The sequence below is a fragment of the Brassica napus genome, chromosome C3 (genome assembly GCF_020379485.1).
Source record: "Brassica napus cultivar Da-Ae chromosome C3, Da-Ae, whole genome shotgun sequence".
In the NCBI taxonomy this organism is placed as follows: domain Eukaryota; kingdom Viridiplantae; phylum Streptophyta; class Magnoliopsida; order Brassicales; family Brassicaceae; genus Brassica; species Brassica napus.
The window spans coordinates 11,190,412-11,218,211 of record NC_063446.1 but is presented as its reverse complement, the minus strand read 5'-3'; the positions used below and the strand labels follow the sequence as shown (position 1 = coordinate 11,218,211).

Below are 27,800 nucleotides of genomic sequence, written 5' to 3'. Positions count from 1 at the left end.
CCAAACATAATCAGAGAAAACATAACATTCCAAGTTGTTGAAATTTGATTTCAGATCAGAGAGCAAGGCCACCACCACTACAAAGAGCAATAACCAAATGAAGAACAGAGCCACCCTCTGCATATGTATGTTCCTTGTACTTGTAGTCTTGTACAACCAACATTGTTAGGAGCCTTCCGACATCCTTCAGGTGCGAGTTTATTAACTCTATAGACTGTTTATCATAAGAAAATGTCATGAGATAACCTCCATTAAAATGTCATCAAAACAAACACCCGAAATGAAAATAAGAAACTGAACCATATATCGTCTCATCTTAAAAAGAACATCTCCCACGCACACATCATCTCTCACAAATTTATACACACACTAACTCCAACGAGTTTTGGCCGCTTAATACTACCATCTTTTTTTTTTTTGAAACACATACTACCATCTTTATATATGTATATATAAGAACAAGGTACTTTAACTACTACAAGTAACATTGTTAGGATGGAGAATCAACAAAAATGGCGAATAGGTTTTCATCCAATTTGCTTCGTAACTTTTACACTCTCTCTTCTACATATGCTCGAGTGAGCCACCTTTGAGCCTCTGCATTCGAGCCTGGAGACCGGATAACGCTTTCTCATCCATTGGACGACCCACTGGGTGCGGGTGTGGAGTCTCCGCTTCCATTTGGCTCGAGGGAATGTTCTGTTGGTTCATTGGTGGTATGTTATCCGTTGATAAGTTCTCGTTTGTTGGCATCATCGCTTTGCTTACTGGCTCTGAAGCCAGTTGCATGGTTCTCATCCTTTCTCTGATTGCATCTAGCGTCCCAGGGTTGATGTTACTTGCTCGGATGTCGTCAGTGTATGAATCAGATCTAGGGTTCATCAGAGGCTTTACGTCTAAGGAAGGAATGTCAGGAGATGGAAGGGTTAAGGAAGAAGGGGGAGGAGTCGATAACGGTAGGCTTGAAGGCGTTCTCCCCGCAGCTGCATTCTTCTCCACCTAAAAAATAACGAATGCAAATCTTAAGACACAAAAACACTCGACCTTTAAACGTAAGATATGAGTTTTGTTACAGACCTGAGCCAAACCGTCTCTGATGTAAGTACGAAAAGCCTCGCTAGCATTTTGGAGCTGCGAAAATATATCAACCTACACAGAGCATTGAATTGAGTTTGTAATTATGCAATAGTCGTGTGTTGATGAAGAAATGAGACGCGGAGACTTTAAGCATATCAATTACCTTTGGATACGCCTTAGTGATGTGGTAGAGGTCGTAAAGACCAATGGTGGAAGTTTGTTTATCACCGATTTTCTTGAATATCGCACCTAGCTCTTGCTTCAGCTGAACATCAGCAGAATTAGCGGGAGGTGAGGGATTGTTGGCTGTTGAATCTGTCCAATGGGTTTGCCCCACAGGTCCTGTTGCTGTTAACATTCTTGCAGCAGCTAAAGTCTGTAAGATAAAAGAAAGCGTTTATAATAGTTACTATCTGAATTTCTCTGAAACTCAAAATTGAAATGCTATTTTCGCAATGTATTATTTCATTAAGCAAGTTAGGATATATAATATTTTTTTTTCAAATTCACCATCTCAAGGGGCTGAGTAACAGATCATCGGATGTGCTATGTGTGTGAGAAACCATCGCTTACATGGGCAAAGAACTCTGGACAGGAAGCTAAAAAGACTGAGAGTTTACCTCAAGGTTTAGATCGATATAAGCGAGAATGATGGGTTGTGGCCTCATGTCAATAGGGACAAGAGACAAGTGACCCTTTATTGCAGCTCCTCGGAGCTTAACAAGTTCATGTAGAACAGTTTTCACCATCCTCAGAGGTTTATCATCTGCTCCAGCTCTTCTCATTGGAAAATACGGAAAACATTTACACAATAAATAGTAAGATTTTCAAAATTTATAAGAATGCATTTAAGGAGATGTACCTCCTACGTATCTCTTCCATTCCCAGCTCTTGTAGATATACATGAATGCTCTGAAGAAGTCGATCAAGATCCACTTCATATATGGTGCTTTGGAGGAGCTGAACATGGACAAGCAATTATCAGATATACATTACCAAATTATATGATGCATATCTCTCGATCGATTGCTTCGGAACCGCTTAATTTCACTTCCTCCTAAAGATCCTAATTCAAGACCTTCTTTCCTTTCTAATTACACTTTGCAAGAAGTATGACGAAAGTTCCTCTTTTGATTTCTCTCTAATTGTAATTTATATTCTAAATAACCTTTTTTTCTATATAACTGTGATATGTTAAAAAATTAACAGCAGGGCTGGTACTTAACAACTATGTAAGTCACGTAAACAAAGATTTTCCTACAAATTTCATGGAAATATTACCTTTGTAAGTTTAATCAGGCATTTAACTACCAAATCAGAGAATTTCTGATTCCGGATAGCATATCCTTCAGCGGTAGCAGGCGAAGGCCATCTAGATGGATCTAGAGGACGTAGCAAGCTGATAAGAACCACAAATGATGACGTCCGATCTGCATTATCCTGAATTTAATAGCAAAAAGAAGAGAACATCAGAGAACTTCATAGTTACATATGAAAAACCTTAGCATTGGGACTTGGGAGGAATATCTAACCAGGATCTTAAGCATCAAAACATTTAGAGCTTTCAAGAGTTGGCTGCCATCCTCCATGCGTGGAACTCTTTCATCCAGAAGCCAGAGTAAGAGCTCCGTTATAAGGCTTGTCAGAGTCCCTTCTTTGACTGCATGCGCAAGCTTTTTATTTTGGAATGTCTGCAGCAATACATACTTGTGAGTATTGAGCTTTACAAACAAACCCCAGTGGCTAGACAGCTATTAAGAAGAGCAGCATCACTAAGAGAACAAATTCACTCGGTGTTACCTGCATAAGTGTGTTCAGAACATATTTACAAGACCTCGATGAAGCTCCCATTAAGCTGACATCAAATGTCTTGGCAACCTACCAGACGAAAATATATACAAGTGGTGGTCAACAGAAAAACAAGTAAATTCTTCATGGAAAATGGAAGTGTAAGGGAGAGTTTTTACGGCAACCTTATTTGCTAAGCATGAAACAAGCCCATCTGCATCCTTCACGAGTTCATCAATTGCACTTTCGTCTGGATCATTAGAAGCCTGTGCCAACTCATGACACACAACTTTCATCCCTTCAACCGACTGCCACAAAAAAAAAACGAAAATGAAAAAAGAAAAAACAAACCAACCCTCTCATGATAACTTCCAATATGCACCAACTAAGTTTCCAAATGACAAATGTAGTCGACAAGTACAAGTCAACTTCTATCAGAACTATATAAAAAAATATCATGTCTACTAGGAAACTCAAATAAGTCACTGATTAGGTAACTGCTATAGTGGTACAATGAAATAATTACAAGTCAGATACCTGCTCCGGCGAGCCAAACATAATGATGTCCAAAGCCTCATTCCAGTCTGTTGGGCCATTAACTCCAGCGATTGTCTGAGGTACTGGGTTCCTCTCAAGAACTTGTTCGGAAATACCATAGTTTTGCCTGGGCAGGCGAAATGATTGAGTTGGGAATATTAGTAACAGAAACCTACATTATCAAAAGAACTTTCTAATACCAGTTGAAAACATTACCTTGGAAATAAAGGACCAGGGACCATTTGAGGAAGGTCACCACTTTGCTCTGCCACTTCAGGTCTGGAAACAAACAGAAAGTCACAAATAATAGACATACTAAACAATTCTTGCTATCTTTTCTGTTCATGACTACTAAAAAACAAAACACTGAAATACTTTTGTGATTCTAAATGCATCACTAAGACTTTGCATTTATGCGGTTATGTTTATGGCCTCCAGTTTCAGCATATCATTAATAATGAGTACAAATAAGTCGTACCAGATTGCCTTAAGGCTGGAAAGGCGATGCAAGGCAAGATTACATAAAAAATTCCAACAAATTTACGCACCCATTTTCTCTTACGGAACGCCTCAATGCTGCTCGTGCATCCCCAGGTCTCCCTTCTCTTCTCTTCTCCATTTCTTTGATCTGATGCAGAACAAACGATGAAAACATAACTCACAAATACAAGACTGAAGCAGACAAATAAAATTATATTACGGGCTTACTTTCCACTTAAATCTATCATCAAGCATACTCTTTTGAGCATCTGTAAGCTTCCCAACATATCGCCAGATATCATCACCTACAATAACAAGCCAAGCAATGAGAAACGAGTGCAAAATATTATCTCGAGGGCATGAACAACCAGAAGCAAAAATCTTTCCAGAATCATGATTTTCATTCCAGATTTTTATGAAATACACACGAGCCCACAAAAACAGACTATAAGACTACGTAAACTGGCCTAAAAATACATACTATGGGACTATGTTATTGTGCACTAATTACTGTGAGACATGGAATGTTTTGATAAGAATCCATTATAACTTCTCAAGAACTCATAAATTTCATTCCCTACCAAGAATCTTATAACCCGTCGCCATGGTGTTCAAAGCAGCTTTTCTGAGTTCGCCATCTCTTTCTGCTGTCAAGCTTGCAACCATATTCAAGTGTTTCAGTAGTCCATTTATCTGCTTACAACGACATATCAGAATCCAAACAGAAGAGAGATGTCAAATACTTTGTCAAGTCTTGCTAATACCTCAGTTCCACAAGTCTCGAGTAGATATCCAATAAGATCTGTACACTCTATCCTTGTACGGTTGTTTTTGGAACGTAAACCTTCCAAAATATAGGGAAATGTCTTTGCTACAGAATATGCCTGGATAATCTGCTTCATCAGCTCACGCATTTTCTCTCTTACTTTTTCAATATTATGCCCCAACTGCAATTACAGAGAATTTAATATAGACATTGAAGCACCATTTTCCTAAAGGGCAGGATTAAAGGAAAGGATTCTAATAAACTGGCCAACACCAATGGAAATTAGTATCAGATGCCTAACCTTCTCCGCCAAACAAGGCAAAAATATAGCAGCTTCTGCTTCTGTCAAGCAGTACTCCTCATCCTTCAATGTGTTGAAAAGTTCTGGAAGAACCTCAAGAACCTATTCTTACCCAGAGCAAATGAAGTTCCGTTAATATTGCATTAAAACAGTGTCAAATGCGAGCTACAATAACAAAAGAAACAATTACAAATTACCTTTAGTAGACAAGTTGTGTTGGATTTACATAATTGCAATACAAACCACCTTAAAAGAATATCTAGTACTTCTATAATTTCCTTCGAAAGAGATGGAAGCGCCTGCAGGGAAGAGGACGAAATAAATAAAACTCTCAGATGAATAAGATTGAAGATATCAACATCAAGCTACCTTCTGTAGGATATCCAGCCCATCTACTTGTTTCTTAAAGTCTGGACTCAACAACCGTTTTTGCAAGTCTTCTCTGAAAAATTTCATCATATCATTCTGCACAAACCACCAACACTAGTTATAATACGATCGTAAGGCAGAAGTCAATTAAATCCTCTAGAAAACAAACCTCAAGATCCTGAATCTGTTCGGCCCGCAACTCCTCAAATTTAATTCTACGAACCACCAGTCTCTCCCTGTCGTCCTGGAGATAAAACATGGAAAATGATTATTTTATCACCCTATGGGCAATATCTTAAACTGTTGGAGAACTCATTCTACCTTATTGGAGTCCTTAGTATTTAGTAAAGACTGTGACTGGATAGCTATATCATGGGCAGATGTAATTTGATCTGGCCTTGAGCCCTTTGTTGGTAAGGCTCTCTTCAGAAACAAAAAAACTAGTCAGACATTACAAATTGAATACAGAAAAATATGTTAAGAGACAGAAACTCACAAATCTGTTTCCTTGCTTCAAGGTACCATTAGAAGTCGATTTTGAAACCTTGGAAACACCTTTCGACAATGACCCCGCCATAGCTTTTGATGATTCAAATGGTTCTGAAAACGACATCGTTAGCCTGAAACGGGACCGGAGGAGAAAACATGTTGATTTGAGAACAGGTAATGGACAAGTACCTTGGCCATATCCTGGTCGTACTTTTTCCAGCACAAGCGCTAATGCTGGCCCTTGGATATCTTTGATATTTTTTTCAATCTGAAAAAAATGCACATATAATTACGGATGGGGTTTTAACTTTTAGCTATGAACAGAACACGTTAAAACCCTTTAGCTATGAACAGAACACGTTAAAACCCCCGGGATACCTACCGTTTCTTGTCCACTGACTCTTAAGATCTCAGAAATGCATCCTTCAGCTGCTTTTCGTACATCTGCTGATTTGTCCTGGAAAGATTCACAGAAGAATAGCAGATGAGAATCATCACAAAAGACGTACTCAATGGTTAAAGCTGATGAGGCGCTATGACAAGTTTGGATGACTCACCGTCATTGCGGTGCTTGCAGGTTTCAGTAAATGTATAGCATCCACAAAGTCACTTAATCCAGCAAGTTGTTTTGTCAACCAATCAAAAAGATCTTTACGTCCTTCTGCTCCCATTTTCCCATCTGTTAGTGCTATTATAATGTAAGGAATCTGCATTAACAGAATAAAAAAGATTGTGAGTTGAGGAAATTATATTTACAAGCAGAATTATACATGCCTAAGGAAATACTATCACCAACCATTTTGTCGAGATGTACAGCACCAAGCCACATATCAAGAGCAGCCAAGGTGCATTCTCTCATGTGCTTCTTGTTATCACCGAGACATTTCAGAACATCTGATAGAATTCCCTGAAATAGATCACTCAGCAATTTAGTAAAACTGGCAGGCGGTGATATATTACAGGGTAACAGATGTTTTCAAAGCTTGACATATCACAACCTTGCTCGCCTTCTCGACAGTTGGTCCCATAGCTGATGCAACACCTCCAATGGTAGTCAACGTTTGCATAACAAGATTTTTGTTACTATCCAACAATCGTCCTCGTAGACCACCAAATAATTCTCCTGTCGAGCGTGAAATAAAAATGATACAGAGTATAAGAATTTATGAAACTTTGGAGTGAAAAATATAAAATAACGGAGATACTGGGGGAAAAATCTTTATTTCATACCAGTTCCAGTTGGCTGGATACGTTTATTAGCCTCCTCCAGAATTTTATTGACAGCTTCGATTGACTCCAAACGCATCTAGAAAAGTTTAAAATACTCATTTTCAGCTCTAACGTCGAAAGGAAATCGTTAGTTAAATTACAAAAAAAAAGATCTCGAATTCGTAGCGCACCTTCCAATCAGGACTCTCAAAGCCCTTAAGAAGATTAGGGGTAATCTTGCTACTGATATCTTCTCTAGGTAAACTATCCAGCCCTCCAGCAGAGTTCGATGTTGAAACTGATGTCTTAACAACTCTTTTTGGAGCCACAGTCCCCTGATGAACAGAATATAAGACCAGCAAGACAAACAATAATTCTAACAATCAAGGCAATCCACAAAAATATACCTCAAAAGGGTTTTTCTCATACTCGGTGTCAAGTGCACTTAGTAGTGCAGGTTTGACATCATTAAGAAACCCTTTGATGTCTGCAAACAGAAATAAGACAGTTTAATTCTGTTCTAAAGAGATGTTCTTCTAACAGACATAACACAAAGAAGACGCAACTTAAAGGAATTCTTAGCTACCTGGACCAACAAACTTGTGTAAAACACCCAAAAGTTTGATTGTAGCATTTCTGGTAGCAGCTGCACTAGATTGCAGTCCAACATCTTTACAAAAATCTATTACGTCCTGTCAAATGGACAGAAAAATCTTATTTGACATGAATGAATATAACCTAGATACTGCAGTTTAATTAACAAAGGTGCAACTTTTTCAAACCTTAAGTTTCAAAAGTGAGACGCCAAAGTCATCAACTGCAGAAACCATCCATAACAAGCCTTCACTAAGAACCTTGGGGTTCTTGTGCTCTTTCATGATTTTGTAAAGCTACAAGCAAAAGTCCTGAATTATCATTCTGTTCTAATTAAACTGGAAGTCAAAGAGCATTGACAATAGCAGCACCAACCCTCTCGAAAACAAATCCAGGACCAACTGCTTCGCAGAAAGCAGTAAGACACTTCATAGCAGAGGCTCGTGTCTTTATATCTGCAACTCGTTCGCTAGTGCCTGCGAATTAGTAGAGAAAACTTAGGCAAGTGAGCTACGAACTAATAGTTTTCGGAAAAAAACTGAACTGACGTCAGAGTAAAGCATTCATCAACAAGTACCCGTAATGCAAAGCACAACACATTTCTTAGGAAACTTAGCCGCAGTTGAAGATATGTAAGTGATAATTTCAATGACCTGTTGCTGAACCTGCATTTCCAAGTAATATGCTCAAGTGTACTTAGAATTATTTTAGGGAATAATTCTTAAAAAAAAATAGATGGAGTAAAACACACACCTGCACGTTTTTCTCATTCCAACCAGGAACTGCACAAAGCAACCGAACCAAGATTTCCACCGACTTGTCTAGTTCTTGAAGTCCCACTATTTCTTCTTTCAAAGACAAAGTTGCTGCACGGCAATATTAAGAAAAAAATCACTAAACTTTTAGACAGTTGTTTTTATAGAAAAAAAAACGAGATTTGCTAAAAAGAGCTTCTGTGTGGCGTGCTAATGCAGCATTTAAATCAAAATCAGGAACCTGGCAAAACAGATTATCCTACTAAAAAATAAGTAAGAACCATTTAAATGAGATCAGCCACTCGACCAAAACGAAACTCCAAAATAAAAAATATAGAAACCGCTCTGAGAATAAAAGAGTCCACTAGGCCTTCAACAAACCTTCAAGTCTTTCTTTCCATACAGTGCTCTTTAACTGAGAAATAGTTTCTGGTTTTACAAGAGAACCTAATCTGTTTTCAATCTCTTCAAGACCCATCTCAGTAGGCTATAAATTGAAAAGAAGAATGGATGTTAACACGATAAAAGTATGATAGAAAGACAGAGTCACAGACATAACAGACTGTGTAAACAAGAATTTTGACGTAGAATTATACTACTATGTACCTCGACATCTTCAGGTGGTTCAACAGATTTTGAACTTTCATTCCGTACAGCACCATCTTTTTTGCTTCCGCCTGTTTTGCCAGGCGCAGCCTTCTTGCTCACAGGCTATAAAAAATTTAGCATTTTATGAGACCAGTAACTAGAAAACTAGATAAAGCAAAACTCTCATCAGCCCCCTTTTCATTACGTTGTGGACTAGGGATTAACTTAGAAGTCATGATGGGACTGAGGCAAATTGAAAGTTGCAATGGTAACAGAAAAGAAATTAAGAAGAAACTCACAGCAGGTCTTTTCCCGCTCAACATGCTTGCTGCTGATTTCCTTACAAATAACGCTTCTGAATTCTGTATAAAGTTTTGAAGTGGCATAACTATTATGTGGAGAGTCGATATATAACTGCTTAAGAAAATAACTACTACTAAAACGGGAACAAGGCATCTAATACTAATTCAAAAATCCCATTTCCACTTCCGAGATGGCATACCCTTCTCCCGTCAAAAGGAAAACGTAAAATAAATCACTAAAGTACAAAATAGAATTAAGCTTCCTTTCAACAATTTTATTACACTTTTTCCTTCTTTTTTTCACTCTTCATAATTTCATCATTAATTACTTACCATTATAATATATATCCACAGCTTTCCATTCCTTTTTTACTCATCCTAACAATTATTAATTTTGTGACAAACAAAAGAAAGAATTAATTTATTTGTAGCCATATCCATAATAACTATGTGACAAGTAAACAAAAAATTGATCAAACCAGTGAGTTCTTCGAATTATTTTGCTGGAGGCTGTTTTCTAGTATTTGTTTATATTAATATTTTTAAATTGTTATAAATGCAAATCAAATTAATATATAAATAATTATTTAATTTAAATGTAAAGTATACATGTGAATAGTTATTTTTAATACAATATAATATGTACATGTGTTGTTTCACACATATATTCATTTATCTAATAATCAAATAAAAATCAATAAGATATAAATAAAATTGTTGTTTATAACAATAAATTAAATACCAGCATGTAACTTATTCAATTTTTCTGTTTAAAATGTCATATGGTAAATATTAAAAATATTAACCACTTAACACTTAAAATAATATTAATTTATATAAAAGTTAAATAATGCGGGTAAAGTTCTAGTAATATTTAAATAGCTCAATGCAAAACGACAATGGAGATCTGACTAGAAACGTACCCCTGTGTTCGTGCTTCCAACTGAAGACTGAACTGTCACTTTTATATGAAAACGACATCCAATTAGAATGCGAAAAAAAAACACATACAAAACTTGATGTTCAGCTTAACGGCTGTGTGGAATAGATGTTCACAAACCTGAGCTTGTACCAGCTAATTCCCCACCAGAGCTTGCAATCATTTCTGAAAGTTTCTTTCTTCTAACATCATCAAGTTTTTCCAACGACTTTTCAAGAGGTCTCATACCTACAGACTGACATAACCAAAATATAACAAACATATAAGGAGTAGGAAAACGTGTGTACAAGAGTCATTTATCCATATATTCTAAAATGTGTACAGCATTAAGGTACCACAGAAGACAGAGAGAATTGGTTGCTGTTCAGCACAAAATATGAATACCTTCGCTATTGCAGCCAAAGCCGAAAATGCTGCATCCCTCACATCAGGAGTTCCATCATTGAGACACTACATCATTCAAAAAATTTATAGGTTCGAACAATTTATTATTTTTCAATGTAGAAGTGATAACAGCGATCATAGCTCAGCTCCGCTAACGCCTAAAATGTACTGCAACCTTTCACACGTTATTTTTCCTTTTAACACTAGGCTTTTTCATATAGATAAGCTTCCATGACTGAGAAACTTCCATGCATATATGTTCACTCAAAGTGAGTTTAGGAGCCATTAGGCACAAAAATACTGACCTCCATACATAAAGGGACATATTCTTTGTGCGCCTTTAGAATAAGAGCCTTGTTACTTGTTTCAAGGCAGAATGTCAACCAGTTTAATGTTAAAGAACGCACAAGTGGTACTTTGTTTTTCACTGCCGTCTTTACATCTGCAAAAGAGAGCAAAGTTAATTTGGAAACAGATGAAAGATAGAGATGTTTAAATTAATCGGTCGCCACACGTCTGGATAATGATAAAAATATCTGATCAAGATAATAATAATAAGCAAATCAATAGAGTTCCACACAACAATCCAAGATAAACATTACTCTTGCCTTCTATAATGTCAACAAGATTCAAACACCCAGCTTTGTACATTGCTTGTAACGTTTGTGTAAGCGCCTCTGCGACGGTTGGCTTTTTCTCTTTCAATTTTTCCTGTTAAAGGAACAAAAAGTAATTACGTTTTGAATCAATTGCTGAACGATAACCCAGTCATGACAAAAGGAATATTTATAATGGAGAGACTTGATGTATCTTCCGGTAACAACAATTTTGGATAAATTATTCTAAAGACTCACAAGTAAAACAGGTAGCATGAACCGTGAACTAGCGGAGAAATGTGTTCTTAAACCACGTGCAAGATTTCCAATGGCTTGAATAGCTTCCACTGCAACGGCTAAGTTCACATCCGTGATAAGCTGCGATTGGAATGATTTACAAAACCTATCAAATCGCAGGTTTATAGGCAAGCAGTAATAATTCTTGAACTAAGGCAGCATCTACAGTTCTACACATTAAAACCGAAATATTTTCCCTATTTGAGGGTTTAAATATAACGCATGAACTTCAAACTACAGGTTAATCAATAAGCACATGTGTTTACGGCATGCATCAGCACCAGTTAGATACTACTATCATACTACTGCAAGGGAGCTGAAACATACAAAGGAATATAACATATAAATAATAATCAATGCAGCCTGGACTTCTTATCGTGGAAAGTTAACTACCTTCTTTAAGGTCCGACAAATTTCTGAAAAATCACCAGGAGCTATCTTTTTTGTCGAAGCAAGCTTTGTTAGCTCTGCAACAGCCTCCTTACGTTCTGACCACTTCGTAGCTTTCTAAAAGAGACCCAAAAATGGTTAGTGCAACGTGTACCATGCAATCAACATGGGAAGGAAGTAGTATCTTATATAAAGTTCTTTCAATAGAGAACAGCAAGAAATAAAGCATAAGAATCCACAACTCACCACTCCGTCCCAGAACCCAGACTTTTCCAAAGGAGTCAAAATATCCACAGGATCCATAAGATCATACTCATCTATTTCCTGAGGCGCTGATAGTAATGCGTTGATAAAGAAGAATCAAAGTAAGCAGCTTTCTCAACATTACTTAATGAAGAAAAAATTTATTGAAGTACAAGCTACGTACCATCAGCAACAGGTTCTTCACTGGGCCTATCACCCACCACATCAGAACTAGCTTCTGCCTCTGGCTCTTTGTCTTGCTCAGACCTTGAAAGCCAAATACATAAATAATCTAATTGCAGCTTTTCAAAATCATGCTAGTAGTGTTTTTAACTTTTGAAATACGCATGCACATAAATTCAATTATTCAGAAACTTGACATAGTAAAAAGAAAATATTCACAATTCATAAACTGCATAAAGGTGAAACTAAATCTGGTATGTGGCAGTTAGGCCAAAATCAATAGTAACAATTCTTATAGTTTGTGGTAGTTACCTTATCTTTCGAGCAGGCTTGGCACCCACTGAAACATTGGCAAGCTCAGCCTCCAGCTCTTTTTTCTTACATAATAACAATAAAATCGAATATTAGGGTCTGCGAAAGAGCACAAGAGAATAAAGGAACTAATTCGACAGCTTTTGGTGCATAATCAAAGAAGACAATTTCAAGTAAAATTTTAAATCACGAAAATCCAGCCAAGGTAGTGGTTCTGATCAGCAATCTATATGCTATCTGTTATACTAGAAACCCAGTTGATATCATCTTGGTGGCATGGCTAAGCTGCAAACGTATGGATCAATATAAATCTTACCATTGTATCTCTCATTTTCTCAAACAAAATAGATTTTACAGGGTCTTTTCCAATCCAACGGCATAGCTCCAGAGTCACCCCTTTGGCAGATGCACGGACGTTCTGATCTTGATGGTCGAAAAGTTCCGGAAGCATCTTTAGAATCCTTTTGGGTGGAATAATCTTTGATCCAAAATCACTAAGACAAATATAAAACTAGTGTCGTTATTTCAGATAAAAGATTTAAAGAAACCCATGGAGAAAACTAACTAAGAATTCAGAACAGACCTGAGAGCTTGAAACATAACGTCTACTGCAGGTACCACAGCCTTTGCAACTTTATTCTTTATAGCTTTCTCCAATGTATCCTACAATCATGACAAATCTGTTAAATTGTACATGGACGATGTTTCTTGACAGTTGTAAAAAATCAAAATGACTGAAACGATGCATAGTGGAGTCTTCGCCTTAAACCGGGGTCTTAATACTCGAGCAGTAACTTTAAAATCGCTAAGGAAATGATATAGAACAAAACACTAGCGTAGACATCTTCAAAACAGCAGCGAAGAAGGTATCCATATTTCTTCTCACACTAGACACCTAGCATGACACAGAACTGGGCAACAGAGCCACATGCTATATTCTACATCACTCCGTATATGGCTACACTCTGGATTATAGAGCACTTCATTTCTATGTCACCAATCTACATAGACCTTACAGAGTCGCAAGAACGTAGAATAAAGGGGCATACCAGAAAAGCATCAACAGCTTCTAATTCTACCCAAAGCAAGAAAGCCTCCTGCGCCTTCTGCACAGTCTTGGGCCTACCGGTGAGACACTTGGCCGCAATGGCATCGCAGACTTCCTTTCCATACCTTCCAAAAGCAGAAACAAGCTAAATTCACATGCAAACACAACCACTCGCTCCACAAGAGCATCAAACTCTACACCACCACCGTACCTGCTAGCGTCCGAGTCAGCTGCCTTCAAAAACGCAATCAATGCATCGAGCGCCTTCTCTTGCACCGGCGCATTGGAATCCGCCACCGTCTTTCTAAACAAGTGACCTGTAAACACACAACAAGGATAAGTCCAAAATCCAAAAGCAGATCCGCAGCGAGATCGAATCAGATCTGGAGCCGCGAAAATTGAAAACCCTAACAGCTGAAAAAAACTCACCGAATTCGCGGAGGCGAGGGTCCTTAGGATCGGTGATGGAATCGCAGACGGAAGCTAGGTCGACGTTGGCCTCGTTCCTAACTTTCCAGTTCTTGTGAGCGAGGCGATCCTCCCATGGGAGCTTCTTCGCGTCCTTCAATAGCTTCTCTTCCTCCGACATTTTTCACGAATCAATCAATCAATCTCTCCGATGGTATCGATCTATTTATTATACGAGCCTTCTTCGTATCGTCTCCTTCAGCTTTTTCTCTCTCTCTCTCTCTCTCTTTTCAAATTTTTTTAAGGCCGGCAAGAGAGAGAAAGGACAGAAGAGGAGAGAGAGAAAAGGGTTGGAGCGTAATGAGAGAGAGCGAGAGAGTGGAGGAATTTTGGTTTCTACGTTTAAATCGGTGGTGTCATTATTTTCTAGAACACTTCACGCGCCTTGCTGTTGGATGTTAATCGACGCGCGATTATTTGAAATCGTCTTAACGAGCGTTTTGTTTCTCCGTGGAAAGATCGACATTTTCAAACTATACTAGGTTAAACCTTGGAGTGTCAATCGGGCTTGGCCCAGCCCAAAAGACGCTTTTTATATTCTTTTCAATTTATGTATATATATATATATCTAACTTATAAAATGATAACTGACTTTTTTTATTCATTTTAAACATACTTATATGTCTTAAAGATATTATATACATGTATATAAACGACTAGTCATCATAAAAAATATAACTTAATATATAAATGTAAAATATATGAATATGACCAAATTTATAAATTATATTATTTTTTATAAAGTATGTTGAAATAACATTTTAGTTTGTAGTATTAAAAATGAAAATGTCATTTCATATTCATGTGAATTTTTATATTTATATATGAATTATTGAAAATGATAATTGTGATTTTGTATTACACGTTGACGACAGTGTGTCATCACCAAAAAAAATAAGAAGAAGAAGAAGGTGATTAAGAAATGTATGAACTATTTGATGTTGTATTAATATATTTGAGGAAAATTCATAAAATTATAGTATATATAATTTTATTAAGATTAAATATCCTAGCTTTTCCAGTTTTTATTTGTAAATACACAAGTTTAGAAAATTAAATTTCAAATTAACACAAACTCAAAGAGGATTTATGGATTTATTATTTTATAAATTTTAAGTAATTTTAAATTTTTATAAAAATATATGTATTAGTTCCCTGATTCTGAAATATATTTAAGAAAATCATTTTTTTGAATTTACAAGTTAGTAGATATAAAAATTGAACCATAATTATGTCTCAGTAAATTACTAATTTTATATTGTTTTAGAAAATGTCATTCTTTAATACTTTTAAAAATAATTAAAATGTCGAAAAATCCTTGTTAAAATCATTATTATTATTAATAGATTGAAAAAGAAATCAAATTCAAAATTTGAGCTGAACCGGTTGCTGGTTGCAACTCAAACCGGTTAATCTTTATTGATGGGTTTCTGAGGCCCATTGTGATACATACCGGACCCAGCAAGCTGTAGCCAGTCTGTAAATAATCCTGGGTTTTTGATTCAGCGAAAGAAATCGTCGGTCGACACGTGCGGGAAGTCGTGGTCGGCACGTGTGATGATCACTTCGCCTCTCTCATTGGTTGTAAATCGCCGATTCCCTCTCCAAACATTTTTGGTTAACTGAACACTCTCACTTTCTCTCTCTTCACTCTCTCTCATCAACCACACCTTTTACAGCTCAAAAATATCGTCTTCTTCCTCTGTCCTATTCTTCTTCTTCTTCTTCATCTTCCTCCTCGCGGATCCAATTCGAGGTTCGTGTAATTTCGATTTGGGGGAAGTGCGAATTGGGTTTTAATTTATCAACGAATCGATTTCGAGATTACTGCACGGGTTGACTCTTCAGTTCTATTTGTGGTGAGACTGCAATGATTGCTCGAGGGAGCTGGGCTTTATCGGGAGTGAATTTCAATTTCGCTTTCTAATTTTGGAAATTGTGAATGTGAGGTGGGTTTGATCCGTTTTGGTAAACCTTACTGTTTTTGGGTTTTGTTTATGTAGATGAGAGAGAATGAAAAGGTTGTGTATTGATGTTGAGGGAAGCTTGTTGTGTAATAGAGGATGTCAGCATATAGTTCAGTTTCGCTTTCTAATTTTGGAAATTGTGAGGTGGGTTTGATCCGTTTTTGGTGTATTGATGTTGAGGGAAGCTTGTTGTGTGGTAGAGAATTTCAGCATATAGTCCAGTGTGGTTTGACTTGATTGAGTTTCACTGAGGAGGGGTGGGGGGGGGGGGTTACTGTTCTTGTTATACAATCTAATGAATGATAGATGTTGCAGTATGTTTTTTGGTTTGATGTATGAGGCGTTATTGTAAGATTGAGACCTGATTCGGTGGGTGATTTAAAGTAGTGATCTTTAGGTGAACGTTGGTAGATGATTTTTGTATGGGCAAGAGAGGATTTCAGCATATATAGTTCACCGTAGTTTCAGACAAACTGTTTGTCTTGATTGAGTTTCATGAGGGGGTATACTGTTCTTGTTACTTATATAATGTAATGATAGATGCTTCTTTTTCTTCAGGAGCCTCGTTTTGTTACCAAGCAGCTGAATATATGCTAGGAGGGAAACATTCTGGAGTCTGTTCTTTCAGATGATCGGCCGTAAATATATTATGCTTCTGCTGACGAAGCGCTGCTGGTCATGGCTTCTTTTGATCTCACTGCTTTGTGCACTGACGAATGAAAATGAAGCGATTAGTCCTGATGGTACAACAATATGTTTACGTCCATATTTTTTGTTTGACGAAACTATGATCACCGTCCAATCCGCTGTAGGGTTTCAATCCTTTTTGTTCCTTCTGTTCTTTAGGTGAGGCGCTTCTAAGCTTTAGAAGTGGAATTTCTAGTTCTGATGGTGCCATACGTCAGTGGAGGTCAGAGGATCCTGATCCGTGTAACTGGAAGGGAGTGACTTGTGATGCTAAAACGAAAAGAGTCACAGCCTTGTAAGCTTGAAACTTGTTTGGTTCAACCCTATTTGTCTTCAATATGTGCTCCATCCTTTGTTGGTTTCTAATTTTTCTTGTGCGCAGGAGTCTTACTCATCACAAATTAAGCGGACCATTACCCCCTGAGCTTGGAAAGTTGGATCAGTTGAGGCTTTTGTATGTGCTATAACCTTATTGAATTTTTTATTGCTTATTAGAGTACCCACTCCTGCATAACGTTTCTGCATTCCCTTTGTATCGCAGAATGCTTCACAACAATAATTTATATGACTCAATACCTTCAGCATTGGGAAATTGCACGGCATTGGAGGGAGTGTAAGTTCTTTCCCAAAATTCTTATGCTGTTCACACTTCATTGCTGAGATGGTTTTTCAACATATGCTTTTATTGTTGCCGTATAAGATTGTTGTCTTGAAAGTTTAGCTGGCCTACAAAATCATGTCTGAAATTGTTTTCTTGCAGATACTTGCAGAACAATTACCTCACTGGGCCAATCCCAAGTGAAATGGGAAACCTGACCGGGCTTAAAAATCTGTACGAAGTCTTTCTCCCTGTTCTTCTGTAAATTTGTTTTCATGTTCTCTGCAGGATCTGCTATTTGTTGTTCCATTAGCTACTTGGACCATTTAGTATCATGGTATCCTTAGCGGTTGAGAATCTGGTAGTAACATAGTTAATTCCCAACATACCTATGGTGGACATTGTGATAAGTGAAAAAGGTCTGGAATATGATAATGATTGTTGTGAATGTATGCTAAAGCTTTACTCAAATCAAAGGGACCTATTATTTGAATTCTTCTAAACTACTAAACTGATTTTTCTCTTTTCATAAAGGGACATCTCAAACAACGGGCTCATAGGAGCTATCCCTGTTTCACTTGGGCAGTTGCAAAAGCTTACTAGTTTGTGAGTGACTAGTCTCTAACTTGTTTATTTTGTTTTGTAGCCCTGTGTGTATTTTTGAGTGTCATTGTTGCTATTTGCTAACTAGTTTATTCTTCTTTTGAAGCAATGTCTCAAACAATTTTTTGGTGGGGAAAATACCTTCTGATGGCTTACTCGCCAAATTTTCGAATGACTCGTAAGTATACATCATCTTCACCTCTTTCTCCAACCAGAGTTTTGGTAACAAAGATGGAGAAATCTCTGTACTGTTGATCTGGCAAAACATATATATTTTTGTAACTTTGTACCATTGTATAGCTGAAAGTAACGGATTGTTGAGCTGATGCATTACTCTTTGCAGCTTCATCGGGAATCTTAAATTGTGTGGAAAGCAAATTGATGTGGTGTGCCAAGATGAGAGTGGAAACTTTTCTACTGGTTCTAGTCCTGCACCAGGTAAACCAGCTGCGTCGTTATCAATTTGCTGGCAAGGTTATATGGGTTATAGCTTTTTGTGACATGAGCTTTTTGGTCTCTCAGAAGGCAAGACTGGTAAGCTGCTTATAAGTGCATCAGCGACTGTCGGTGGACTGCTCCTAGTGGCGCTCATGTGTTTCTGGGGATGCTTTCTCTATAAAAAGCTTGGTACCGTTGAGAGTAAAAGCCTTGCGATAGCTGTCGGTGGAGGTGACCATGCTGACTCTTTTTGTGGATATCATCTCTAAAAAAGTTTGGTGAACTATGTTATAATTAACTCTCATAGCTTGACACCATGAGAAACGATTTTATTTGGTTCAGGTGCGTCTATCGTGATGTTCCATGGAGATTTGCCCTACGCTTCTAAAGACATTATCAAGAAACTGGAAGCTCTCAACGAAGAGCATATAATAGGGTGTGGAGGTTTCGGAACAGTTTATAAGTTGGACATGGAAGATGGCAACGTTTTTGCGCTGAAGAGGATTGTAAAGTTAAACGAAGGGTTTGATAGGTTTTTCGAAAGGGAGCTTGAGATTCTTGGAAGCATCAAACATCGTTACCTCGTGAATCTACGTGGATACTGTAACTCACCAACATCGAAGCTTCTTCTGTATGATTACCTTCCTGGCGGTAGCCTTGATCAAGCTCTTCATGGTAAAATCCTCATCATCTTTAAAGCTTTTTCCCTAAACAGAGAAATGTGATTTTACTAAGTGAAATCTTTGGATGTTTTAGAGAGAGGAGACCAACTGGATTGGGATTCACGAGTAAATATTATAGTAGGGGCAGCAAAAGGGTTAGCATACTTGCATCATGATTGTTCTCCTAGGATTATACACCGTGATATAAAGTCAAGCAACATTTTACTCGATGGAAATCTCGAGGCTCGAGTATCGGACTTTGGACTTGCCAAGCTTCTAGAGGACGAAGAGTCTCATATTACAACCATTGTTGCAGGCACATTCGGTTACTTGGCTCCAGGTAGGACTAGTAATAACAATAATGCTTTTTAAGCCTTTTTAACTGTCATGTATAACCTATTATGAGTGATGGTTTCAGAGTATATGCAAAGCGGTAGAGCGACTGAGAAGACCGATGTTTATAGTTTTGGAGTTTTGGTTCTTGAAGTCTTGAGTGGTAAAATACCCACGGACACCTCCTTCATCGAGAAAGGCTACAACGTTGTTGGTTGGGTAAGAATAAGGATAGTGTGATCCAGCTTTGGTAATAAAACTATGTTATGATTACTAAAAGCTTTAATTTGCTCTTGCAGCTAAACTTCTTAATCAGCGAAAAGCGTGCACGAGAGATTGTTGATAGAAACTGTGAAGGAGTAGAGACGGGGAGTCTTGATGCTCTTATATCAATAGCAACAAAATGTGTGTCTTCAAGTCCAGACGAGCGGCCGACAATGCTCAGAGTTGTACAGTTACTTGAATCTGAAGTTATGACTCCTTGCCCTAGTGAGTTCTACGATTCCAGTTCTGATTGATCACATTCACAGGTCTCTGTCTTCTCCATTTCGATTTCTGTTTTATATATCACAAGGTTGATCAAGCCATTCATTTTCAGATTCTCTCTCTGTATTTTTTTGCTTTGAGTTTTTTTTTTATGATCTTTCTTGTATTGATTAAAACTTTTCGTTTGAGCTGAATTTGAAACTAAAATGTATATGATTATTGTAGAAACAATGTAATATTTTTATAAGAAAGATCTGAATAAATTTCTGTATATTCCATGTTATTTTGAGCTGGTTTCAGTCGGAAACTATCAAAGAGAAACTATAGAGAATGGTGTCCCATATTAAAAACTTGGATTATGATTTTATATATATATCCCCATAAATAGTATTAGTAATTATGGAGTGTATTTTCTGAATATGAACTAAAATGTATATACCATTGTAGACTAATATTTTTATAAAGAATCTGAATAATTTTCTAATTCTTTGTTTTTCATATTTTCCAAAGTTATACTTTGGGGCTAGTTTCATTCAGTCACAACTATCAAAGAGAAGAATGGTGTCACATTTATTTAAAATTCTGTTTATGATTTTATTATCTCCATAACACAGTCCTCATATGATATTAATAATTATGGATAATATAAAACGAAGCCTGTAGCCGTTTAAAGTCCCAAACCAGCAGCGCAATCCATTCGTTGAAACGACACCCTTCTCGTCTCCAAGTCATACCCAACCAGAAAATCCATCTGAGCGAAGTTCCCATAGATGGCAATCTCAGTGGTCGGAATCATACTCATGCAAACCATATCTTCACTCACTTTCACAAACGCATTGAGAGGACTCAGCTTCACGTCAGCGCCGGTGAAATGCATAGTTATCTCCGGCAAACCAATCTCCGCGTTTCCTGACTTGAAACAGTGTGACAAAAGCCCCTGTGGATCACTCACACGCTTGGCTCCAGTCACGGACTCTTCCACCGCCGCGCCAAACCCGTCGTAGAAACCAGAGTCAAGAAGCGTCAGTGTAGTTCCTGAGTCGATGATGATGTTTCCCTTGGTTGTCGCCGAGGATGTTCCGTAGCTTCCGGTGTACGGAATCTTTGTTTTGCCGACGGAGATGGCTTCTAGGGCTAAGTAGTAGTATGTCTGAGGCTTTTTATCAACCAATGGTGTGGATAACACGCTGGAGTCTTTACTTGTACCGGAAGGTATCGAGTTTGTTCCTAGGTTTATGACGCTTGTGCCATTCATTGTAGATGACTTGTGGGACAAGCAATAAGAGAATCTCTTTGAAATCGACGAACCAAGCTGTGAAACTAGAGATAGCTGACCACCACCGAGACCGATGATCCCTGAACCAGTCTCGTCGAAGGTTCCACCGTTGTTATAGCCGCAACCGAAGACAGTTCCGGGGAAAGAGACAGGGGACCCTGAAGCTGTCCCAATGGAGATAGTCTCTGTCGCAACGTCTCCTTTGGTGAACGATTGGTCTCCGTACGAGTAACGGTAGTTACATACGTTGTTTGACTCGTCGCATCCTCGTTCGGTTGTAGATAAAGCGTTACAGTGACGTGAGTCGCAAGGCTCGTTCTTGTAAGTGGAAGACTTGTTCTTGTCGAAGATTGGACCGTTCTCTTTGTAACATTCTTGACACGGTTTGCATTGGACCCAAGTTAGGTCACTTCCTGTGTCGGCTATCGCGAGGACGTTCGTTGGTGGAGTGCCGATGGTGATACTCATGAAGAACTCGCCTCCCGCTCCTATTAGACCGGACTGGAGATCGGCTTGGGGTTGGTGGTTGAAGCGGTGGGAACGAGAGATGGAGCGGAGGAAAGCGGCGTTGAGACGGTCGGTGGCGGTGGCTTGTGGGTTGTAGAGTGGGGAACGAGGAGAGTCACGGTGGATCAGCTTGACTATGAAGTGGTTAGGGCTAGTGGATGAAGAGATAGCTGTGGACAAGAAGAAGAGAGTGACGAGGAGAAGTGAGGTCGACATTTTGAACTTGGAAAAATTGTGGTGGAAGAGTTGTAGTGGAGAAGAGTTTTTTATACACGAAGGAACTGTGAACTTGAAGAGACTGAAACGGTAAGGAGTTATAGCTATAATTAAGTGATGAGGTGAAAGTCTGAAAGGCAAATTGATTAGCTTTTAATTTTTCACTAGGTAATAATCCGCGCCTCGCGCGGAATGTGATTATTAGTTTCATTATTTTTAATAAAAATACATTAAATCTGTTTAATCTGGATATCGGTTCGGTTTTAAGTTATTTTTTTTGTTTTTAATCTCCTACAATATAGCTATTATTTTAAATTAATATTTATTTTAGTTTATTCGGTTAAAATATTTGAATTTTTAGTTTTTTTGGTACAAATCAAAAATTACTATTATTTGTTTATTTTCATATTCTGAATTTTAAATAGTCGTCATGTCGAACCAATGGTTTCATATCATAGTTTGTAAACGGATAATAGTTAAAGAAAAATAAAAAAAAATTATTAAGACAAATCATTTCACTACAATTTGGTCGGTAGTGAAAGAAGCATTAAGAAAAAATATTTCAACTTCTAAAAAAAAAGATACTTCAGTTGTGGTAAATACTTAGTTACAAGTTGCTCACATCAAAATGCGTATATATGTGTATGTAAAAGTATATAAAAATAGTTGACAAATATATAAAGATATTGATGAGGTGATGAGGTGAAAGTCTGAAAGGCAAATTGATTAGCTTTTAATTTTTCATTAAGGTTGATAGTAATATAACGTGAGATTAGTGGGGGAGGTGGAGGCATTTAATATCTTGAATTTATCAACATCTTTAAATTTGGGACTTAGGAGATTTAGATATCTCATTTTTGAGCATCTATATGTTATGCACTGACGTGAGATGAAGTTAATTATGATATATGTTATCATCTTTATGTTTTGTGATCAGATGGCAATGGATATGAAGTTATATGGTATTTGCTATTCCACTCACCTTGCCGTAATGAATCTTTGTGGCATCAAGAAATGACTGAGGGAGATTAAGAGAATCTTATATATTAAAACATAATTCACAACATCGATTCATGTGTGATTTTTTAAAAAATGGACCTAATAGACATATTCTAGAAAGTCATGTTATATTTAATCTCTAATCTTATCATTTAAATTTTGGGTCTACCAGAAATTTTTATTGGGCTATTAATAATTGGATTTAAACAATAGATGATCCATTAGATTTATAGATAATATAAATTAAATATATATAATTTAATGTTGTAATACTATACCTCTATATGTTAAATATTTAAATATTTGTCGATGTTAATTTTTAAAATTATAAAGATTTTTTTTTAAATAACAAAAATCATATTATCTAACAATGATTAATTTTTACTACCTTAAACCAATGAAAACAAATTTTAAACTATATAGTTTATTTTAAAAATTAAACAAAACTAAATGTTTAATTATGTACTCGATAATATAAATCTATGACGCAAAAAGTTTAATTTTTTAAAAACTTTCTAAATTTGTGAAATGTTACAATATCTTTGAATATGACAATAAAAAAATATTTTACAAATCTTTTTATATATGTTATTACGATTTTAATAATGAAATAATAATCCGAAAATATATATATAGAAGAAGATACAAGTACATGTGAAAATTTGAAACAATCTATTCAATGAAAAAAATATACCGTAAACTTATTATGTTTTAAAAATTGATAGACACATATATATTATAATATATACCAATTTAAATTTGAAAACAAAATATTTATATAAAAATAAACGAAAACAAAAACTCACGCGGTTGCGCGGAGTTTTGATTTATAACCTGATTATATATTAAGCCCGTGGTCTATGAGTGACTCAATCTGACTAATCTTAGACAATGAATCTCTAACTAGGGACCACGATGCTCGTACAGGAGTTTTACCACCTCTTGCTTGTTCTGTAATCCATTCTTTTCGTGAGGATCATGCCCTTTCCTTGTACAAAAAAAAAAAAATCATTTGACTTAGGCCATCAGTAAAAAAATTCAAACTTAAAGAGCCTCATTTTATTAAAAAAAAAAGGTACTGAATTTTTTTTTTTTACAGCAAACATTCACAGACTCATGTAGACTCTGTAAACCAAGGCGGCAACTCGACATCCATGTGTACGACGAAAGACGGCTGGTTCCGAGTACTGCGTGCCAAACGATCCGCCTTTATGTTTTCCGTTCTAGGTACATGAACGATATCTGAGTTGGTGAAGCTTCTTCTTAAAAGCATAATGTCTTCCAGGTAGTTTTCAAATGATGGTCATTCCTCTGGTTCCGAAACCATCTTCACCAATTGAGAACAATCTGTTGCAAACTTCACCCGAAACTGTCTTAAATTTTTCATACATTCCATTGCCCAAATTAATGCCTCAATCTCCGCATGAAGAGGAGAGAGACATGCCCTTACATTCATTGCCCCCAATAACCCGTCAAACCCCGGTAGTGTGCTGAACCAGCATTGCCCTGAAAATAAGTCCTTATCTTTCCAGGAACCGTCTATAAAACACCATCTTCCTGTAGACCCAGAATTAAGTCTTATCTGACCCATTTGTACCAACCTGGTATCATTAATAACATGTGCCTCAATCCAAAGTTTTGATTCCATTCTGCAAAGTTGAGTGTTTCCCTCGGATAAATATCAAGATTACTGAAAACTTTTTTATTCCGGCCCTTCCAGATGTACCATAATATCCATGTAAACTGATGATCTTCTATTTTTGGGTTAACTCTCCAAAATAGATGGTCCATGTTAGCAAAAAGAGAACCCATTGGAAAGAGATTTGGATTCGATGGAATCTTAGATAGTGCCCACACCTGACGTGTCGGGGGACATTCAAAGAACACATGATTTATTGATTCCTCCGAATCTCCACACCTTGAACAACATGTATCTCTTTGTATTCCTCTTGCTTTTAGATTTTTTGTTACCGCTATACAACATGTCACCAGTTGCCATAAGAAATGCTTTAACTTTGGAGGACAATTCACTTTCCAGCAAAATGCCTTAAGCATATCCACATTTGGTCCATAAAGGTGGTTTTTCCTTATCAGGATATATCCTTTCTATCTGATACCCTGATTGTACCGTTTATTTTCCGTTATTAGTGAAATTCCATCCATTCCTATCTTCCATCTGATTCCTACTCAAAGGAATACTTTCGATCATTTTTGCATCTTGGGGTTCCACCAATGTCCTAATGGCCTGTAAATTCCATGTTCGAGATTCCTGATTAATGAGAGAATCCACTGTGAGTTCCGGGTAATTATTATGAAAGTTTTTGTTAGCTGGTCTCGGGCGAGTGGATGGGATCCAAGGATCATTCCATACTGAAATAGATGATCATGTTCCAACCATTTTGATTAGTCCTTTACAAACCAGAGATCTAACAAATATAATACTCCTCCAGCCATATGACGGGGAATATGAGCGAATCGGTTCCAGGGGTGAAGCATTCCTGAAGTACCGTCCTTTGAAAACTCTAGAGAAGAGAGTATTAGGTTTTTCAATCAGCCACCACAATTGCTTTCCAAGCATCACCGTATTAAAATCAGTCGAATCCTTGAATCCTAGTCCACCATTATCCTTATGTACACATAATTTATCCCATGACTTCCAATTCATACCCCTTGTACTTCCTCCTGGACTCCACCAAAACTGAGCTACTGCACTCATTAGTTTCTTAACTGTAGCTTTCGGTAACCTATACACCGACATCACATGGTTTGGTAGGGCCGTGATCACCGATTTAATAATCACCTCTTTTTCCCCCTTGGTGAAAAAACGAAATGTCCAACCATTCACCCTATTTTTCAGACGATCTTGTACAAAACTAAACACTTGTGTCTTTGATCCTCCTAAACTCTCTGGCAATCCTAAATAAGAACCCATTCCACGCAGGTTTTGAATTCCCAAAATATCTCGCAGCTCTTGTCGGCTAGATTCATCAATCTTATGTTCAAATTAAATTGAAGATTTCTGGAAATTAATTTGTTGCCCTGAAACAGCCTCGTAATCCTTAAGTATCCTTAGAATAGTTTGACACTCCTCTTTGTTTGCCTTACAAAAGAACAGACTGTCATCTGCAAATAACAAATGAGAAATTGTTGGACACGCTTTTGCTACCTTCATACCAGTTAATTGTTTCACCCGTTCCGCTTTTTTTTATATTTGTAATTAAAGCCTCAGTACTCATGATAAAGGAGATAATGGATCCTCTTGACGTAGTCCCCGCTTTGGTATTATAAGGCCTCGTGGTAGTACCGCATTAAGGTACTGAATTTAGTTAGGTAAATAAGTGTTTCTTACTTTTTATTGAGTTTTTACCACTATAAATAGATTGTATGACTAAACCTTTAGGATTTATAATATTAATATTATAAATTATTGATTTATAATATTAATCTTAAAAATGTATGTTTTATAATTCTGTTAGATTAAACATCATACAATTTTAGATCATACACTAACATCATAAATTTTTAGAAAGAGTCATCATTGATTATAATATATAAGTAGCTAGTAAGCATGTAAAATACGTTTGGACCTTGAAAATGCTATGGTATTATTACATTTGTAAAAACAATTAATAGTTGTATATTGTTTAAAATTATAATATGAAGTTTAATATATGTTTAAAATTAATAGTGATTCTAATGATAACTAAAATCATTAAACTAAAATATATGTTTAAGGGCAAAAAAAGGTGCAGAATATAGGAATAGAAACAAAAACATTGTTGCCTTACCTAGGTCTCTCTAAGTCACTGAACGGCACTGCATGCATATATAGCTGCTTCTAACATATTAACTGTCTCTAGAGCTGCATGTTTACAAGTCTAAGAGACACAAAGATTTACTATACCTAGGCAGACTCCGAAGTCCGAAGCCAACATCCTGAACCATTCCAAGGCTATTCTTTCCAGACTGTAAAAATCAATGAAAAACAAAATACATATCCTCTTTACATAACAGCTTATGGAAACATTTAAAATATAACATTCGACCAAAACAAGCTTTTACCTTGGGTAAATGCATCCTTGATAATGGTAAGTACTCTTAGAAGATTATAGTATTTTTAATCATTTTCTCCTTTTGAAGCCAGCAAAATAAATATTATAAATTAGACATGGATGTTCTAGTGATAGCCGGACTGTGGGAAATTAAGCGATTTGGGTTCAAAACAACCCCATGACACTAAACATGTCTGATCACACAGATATGTGACCATGCTTTGAGTCTCATTTAAATACTCAGAGAGGATTTACCCGTGGGTTACACTTCCTCTAGGAATTAGTATGTGCTATTTTATAGATATCGAATACCCTAAGTTAGTCAAAAATAATATGTGTGTGTAAGAATGTTAATTATTTCTTTGACCATGAGTACCTTTTTCATTTCACAAATCATTGTTTTAAGATATTTTTTTATTGAAAAAAACGTGTTAGCCTTTCAAAGTAACTTTATAAAAAATATTTTACTAAATCTAAATAATCTTAGAATTCCAAGAGTGAATAGGTATAGTTTTGAGCTATGAAAAACATGTATTATACGTATTATAGTTTAGACGAATATTGTACTAATACATAGTTTGGGGGAGTTATTGGTAAGAAATTCTTAGGATTTTCAAAATTTTAAGATTTCATGGTTATTGGTTCACGAATTTTTAGACCACTACAAGAAAACATAATCTTAACGAGGGCGGTTTTCCTCGTGAGTTCGTCGTAAAAGAGGCTTTACGACGAATTAGCGAGGAACCGTGTTTGCTCGCTACTCATCTGTCGTAACACATATTTCCTCGCTAATTCGTCGTAATTTAGCGAGGAATATATTTCGTCGTAAAGACGAAGTAGATCATTTTGTCGTAAAGACA

General features: G+C 36.7%; 3 protein-coding genes across 8 annotated transcripts; 1 reads left to right on the top strand and 2 right to left on the bottom strand.

Moving 5' to 3' along the window:
- Positions 1–224: 224 nt before the first annotated feature.
- LOC106388113 (protein MOR1) lies at positions 225–14,439 on the bottom strand. Of its 2 annotated transcripts, XR_007321245.1 has the most exons (53): positions 14,078–14,439; positions 13,860–13,965; positions 13,650–13,773; positions 13,184–13,263; positions 12,917–13,094; positions 12,601–12,665; positions 12,290–12,372; positions 12,109–12,194; positions 11,866–11,979; positions 11,434–11,553; positions 11,188–11,290; positions 10,885–11,021; positions 10,580–10,645; positions 10,316–10,430; positions 10,179–10,216; positions 9,253–9,315; positions 8,972–9,076; positions 8,747–8,852; positions 8,364–8,476; positions 8,188–8,275; positions 7,986–8,086; positions 7,799–7,906; positions 7,603–7,708; positions 7,424–7,503; positions 7,208–7,351; positions 7,038–7,113; positions 6,806–6,930; positions 6,604–6,714; positions 6,365–6,514; positions 6,190–6,264; positions 5,997–6,075; positions 5,815–5,918; positions 5,640–5,741; positions 5,488–5,562; positions 5,319–5,414; positions 5,147–5,248; positions 4,950–5,051; positions 4,647–4,829; positions 4,464–4,575; positions 4,111–4,187; positions 3,951–4,030; positions 3,619–3,681; positions 3,403–3,529; positions 3,051–3,173; positions 2,878–2,955; positions 2,610–2,768; positions 2,359–2,517; positions 1,940–2,037; positions 1,698–1,854; positions 1,241–1,453; positions 1,078–1,149; positions 434–999; positions 225–403 (listed from the first exon to the last, which is right to left on the bottom strand). XR_007321245.1 is itself a non-coding variant. In XM_048752495.1 (52 exons), the coding sequence occupies exons 1-52, from the start codon at positions 14,235–14,237 to the stop codon at positions 565–567; spliced, it is 5,922 nt and encodes a 1,973-aa protein (XP_048608452.1). In that variant the 5' UTR covers positions 14,238–14,439; the 3' UTR covers positions 225–564. The 2 variants fall into 2 exon arrangements, 1 of the variants encoding a protein (XP_048608452.1); XM_048752495.1 differs by having other exon boundaries at positions 225–999.
- Positions 14,440–15,724: 1,285 nt separating this feature from the next.
- On the top strand, positions 15,725–20,161 carry LOC106388115 (LRR receptor-like serine/threonine-protein kinase FEI 2). Of its 5 annotated transcripts, none has more exons than XM_013828105.3 (15): positions 15,726–15,975; positions 16,120–16,227; positions 16,642–16,826; positions 16,930–17,065; positions 17,153–17,224; positions 17,312–17,383; positions 17,531–17,602; positions 17,903–17,974; positions 18,078–18,149; positions 18,315–18,409; positions 18,494–18,640; positions 18,752–19,084; positions 19,166–19,411; positions 19,490–19,623; positions 19,704–20,161. In XM_013828105.3, the coding sequence occupies exons 3-15, from the start codon at positions 16,712–16,714 to the stop codon at positions 19,920–19,922; spliced, it is 1,785 nt and encodes a 594-aa protein (XP_013683559.2). In that variant the 5' UTR covers positions 15,726–15,975; positions 16,120–16,227; positions 16,642–16,711; the 3' UTR covers positions 19,923–20,161. The 5 variants fall into 5 exon arrangements, with proteins under 5 accessions (XP_013683560.2, XP_013683559.2, XP_013683558.2 ...); XM_013828107.3 differs by having other exon boundaries at positions 15,737–15,872; XM_013828106.3 differs by lacking the exon at positions 16,120–16,227 and having other exon boundaries at positions 15,725–15,975.
- Positions 19,918–22,185, bottom strand: LOC106383899 (probable aspartic protease At2g35615). Its single transcript, XM_013823950.3, has one exon. The coding sequence runs from the start codon at positions 21,887–21,889 to the stop codon at positions 20,558–20,560; it is 1,332 nt and encodes a 443-aa protein (XP_013679404.2). The 5' UTR covers positions 21,890–22,185; the 3' UTR covers positions 19,918–20,557.
- Positions 22,186–27,800: the final 5,615 nt, after the last annotated feature.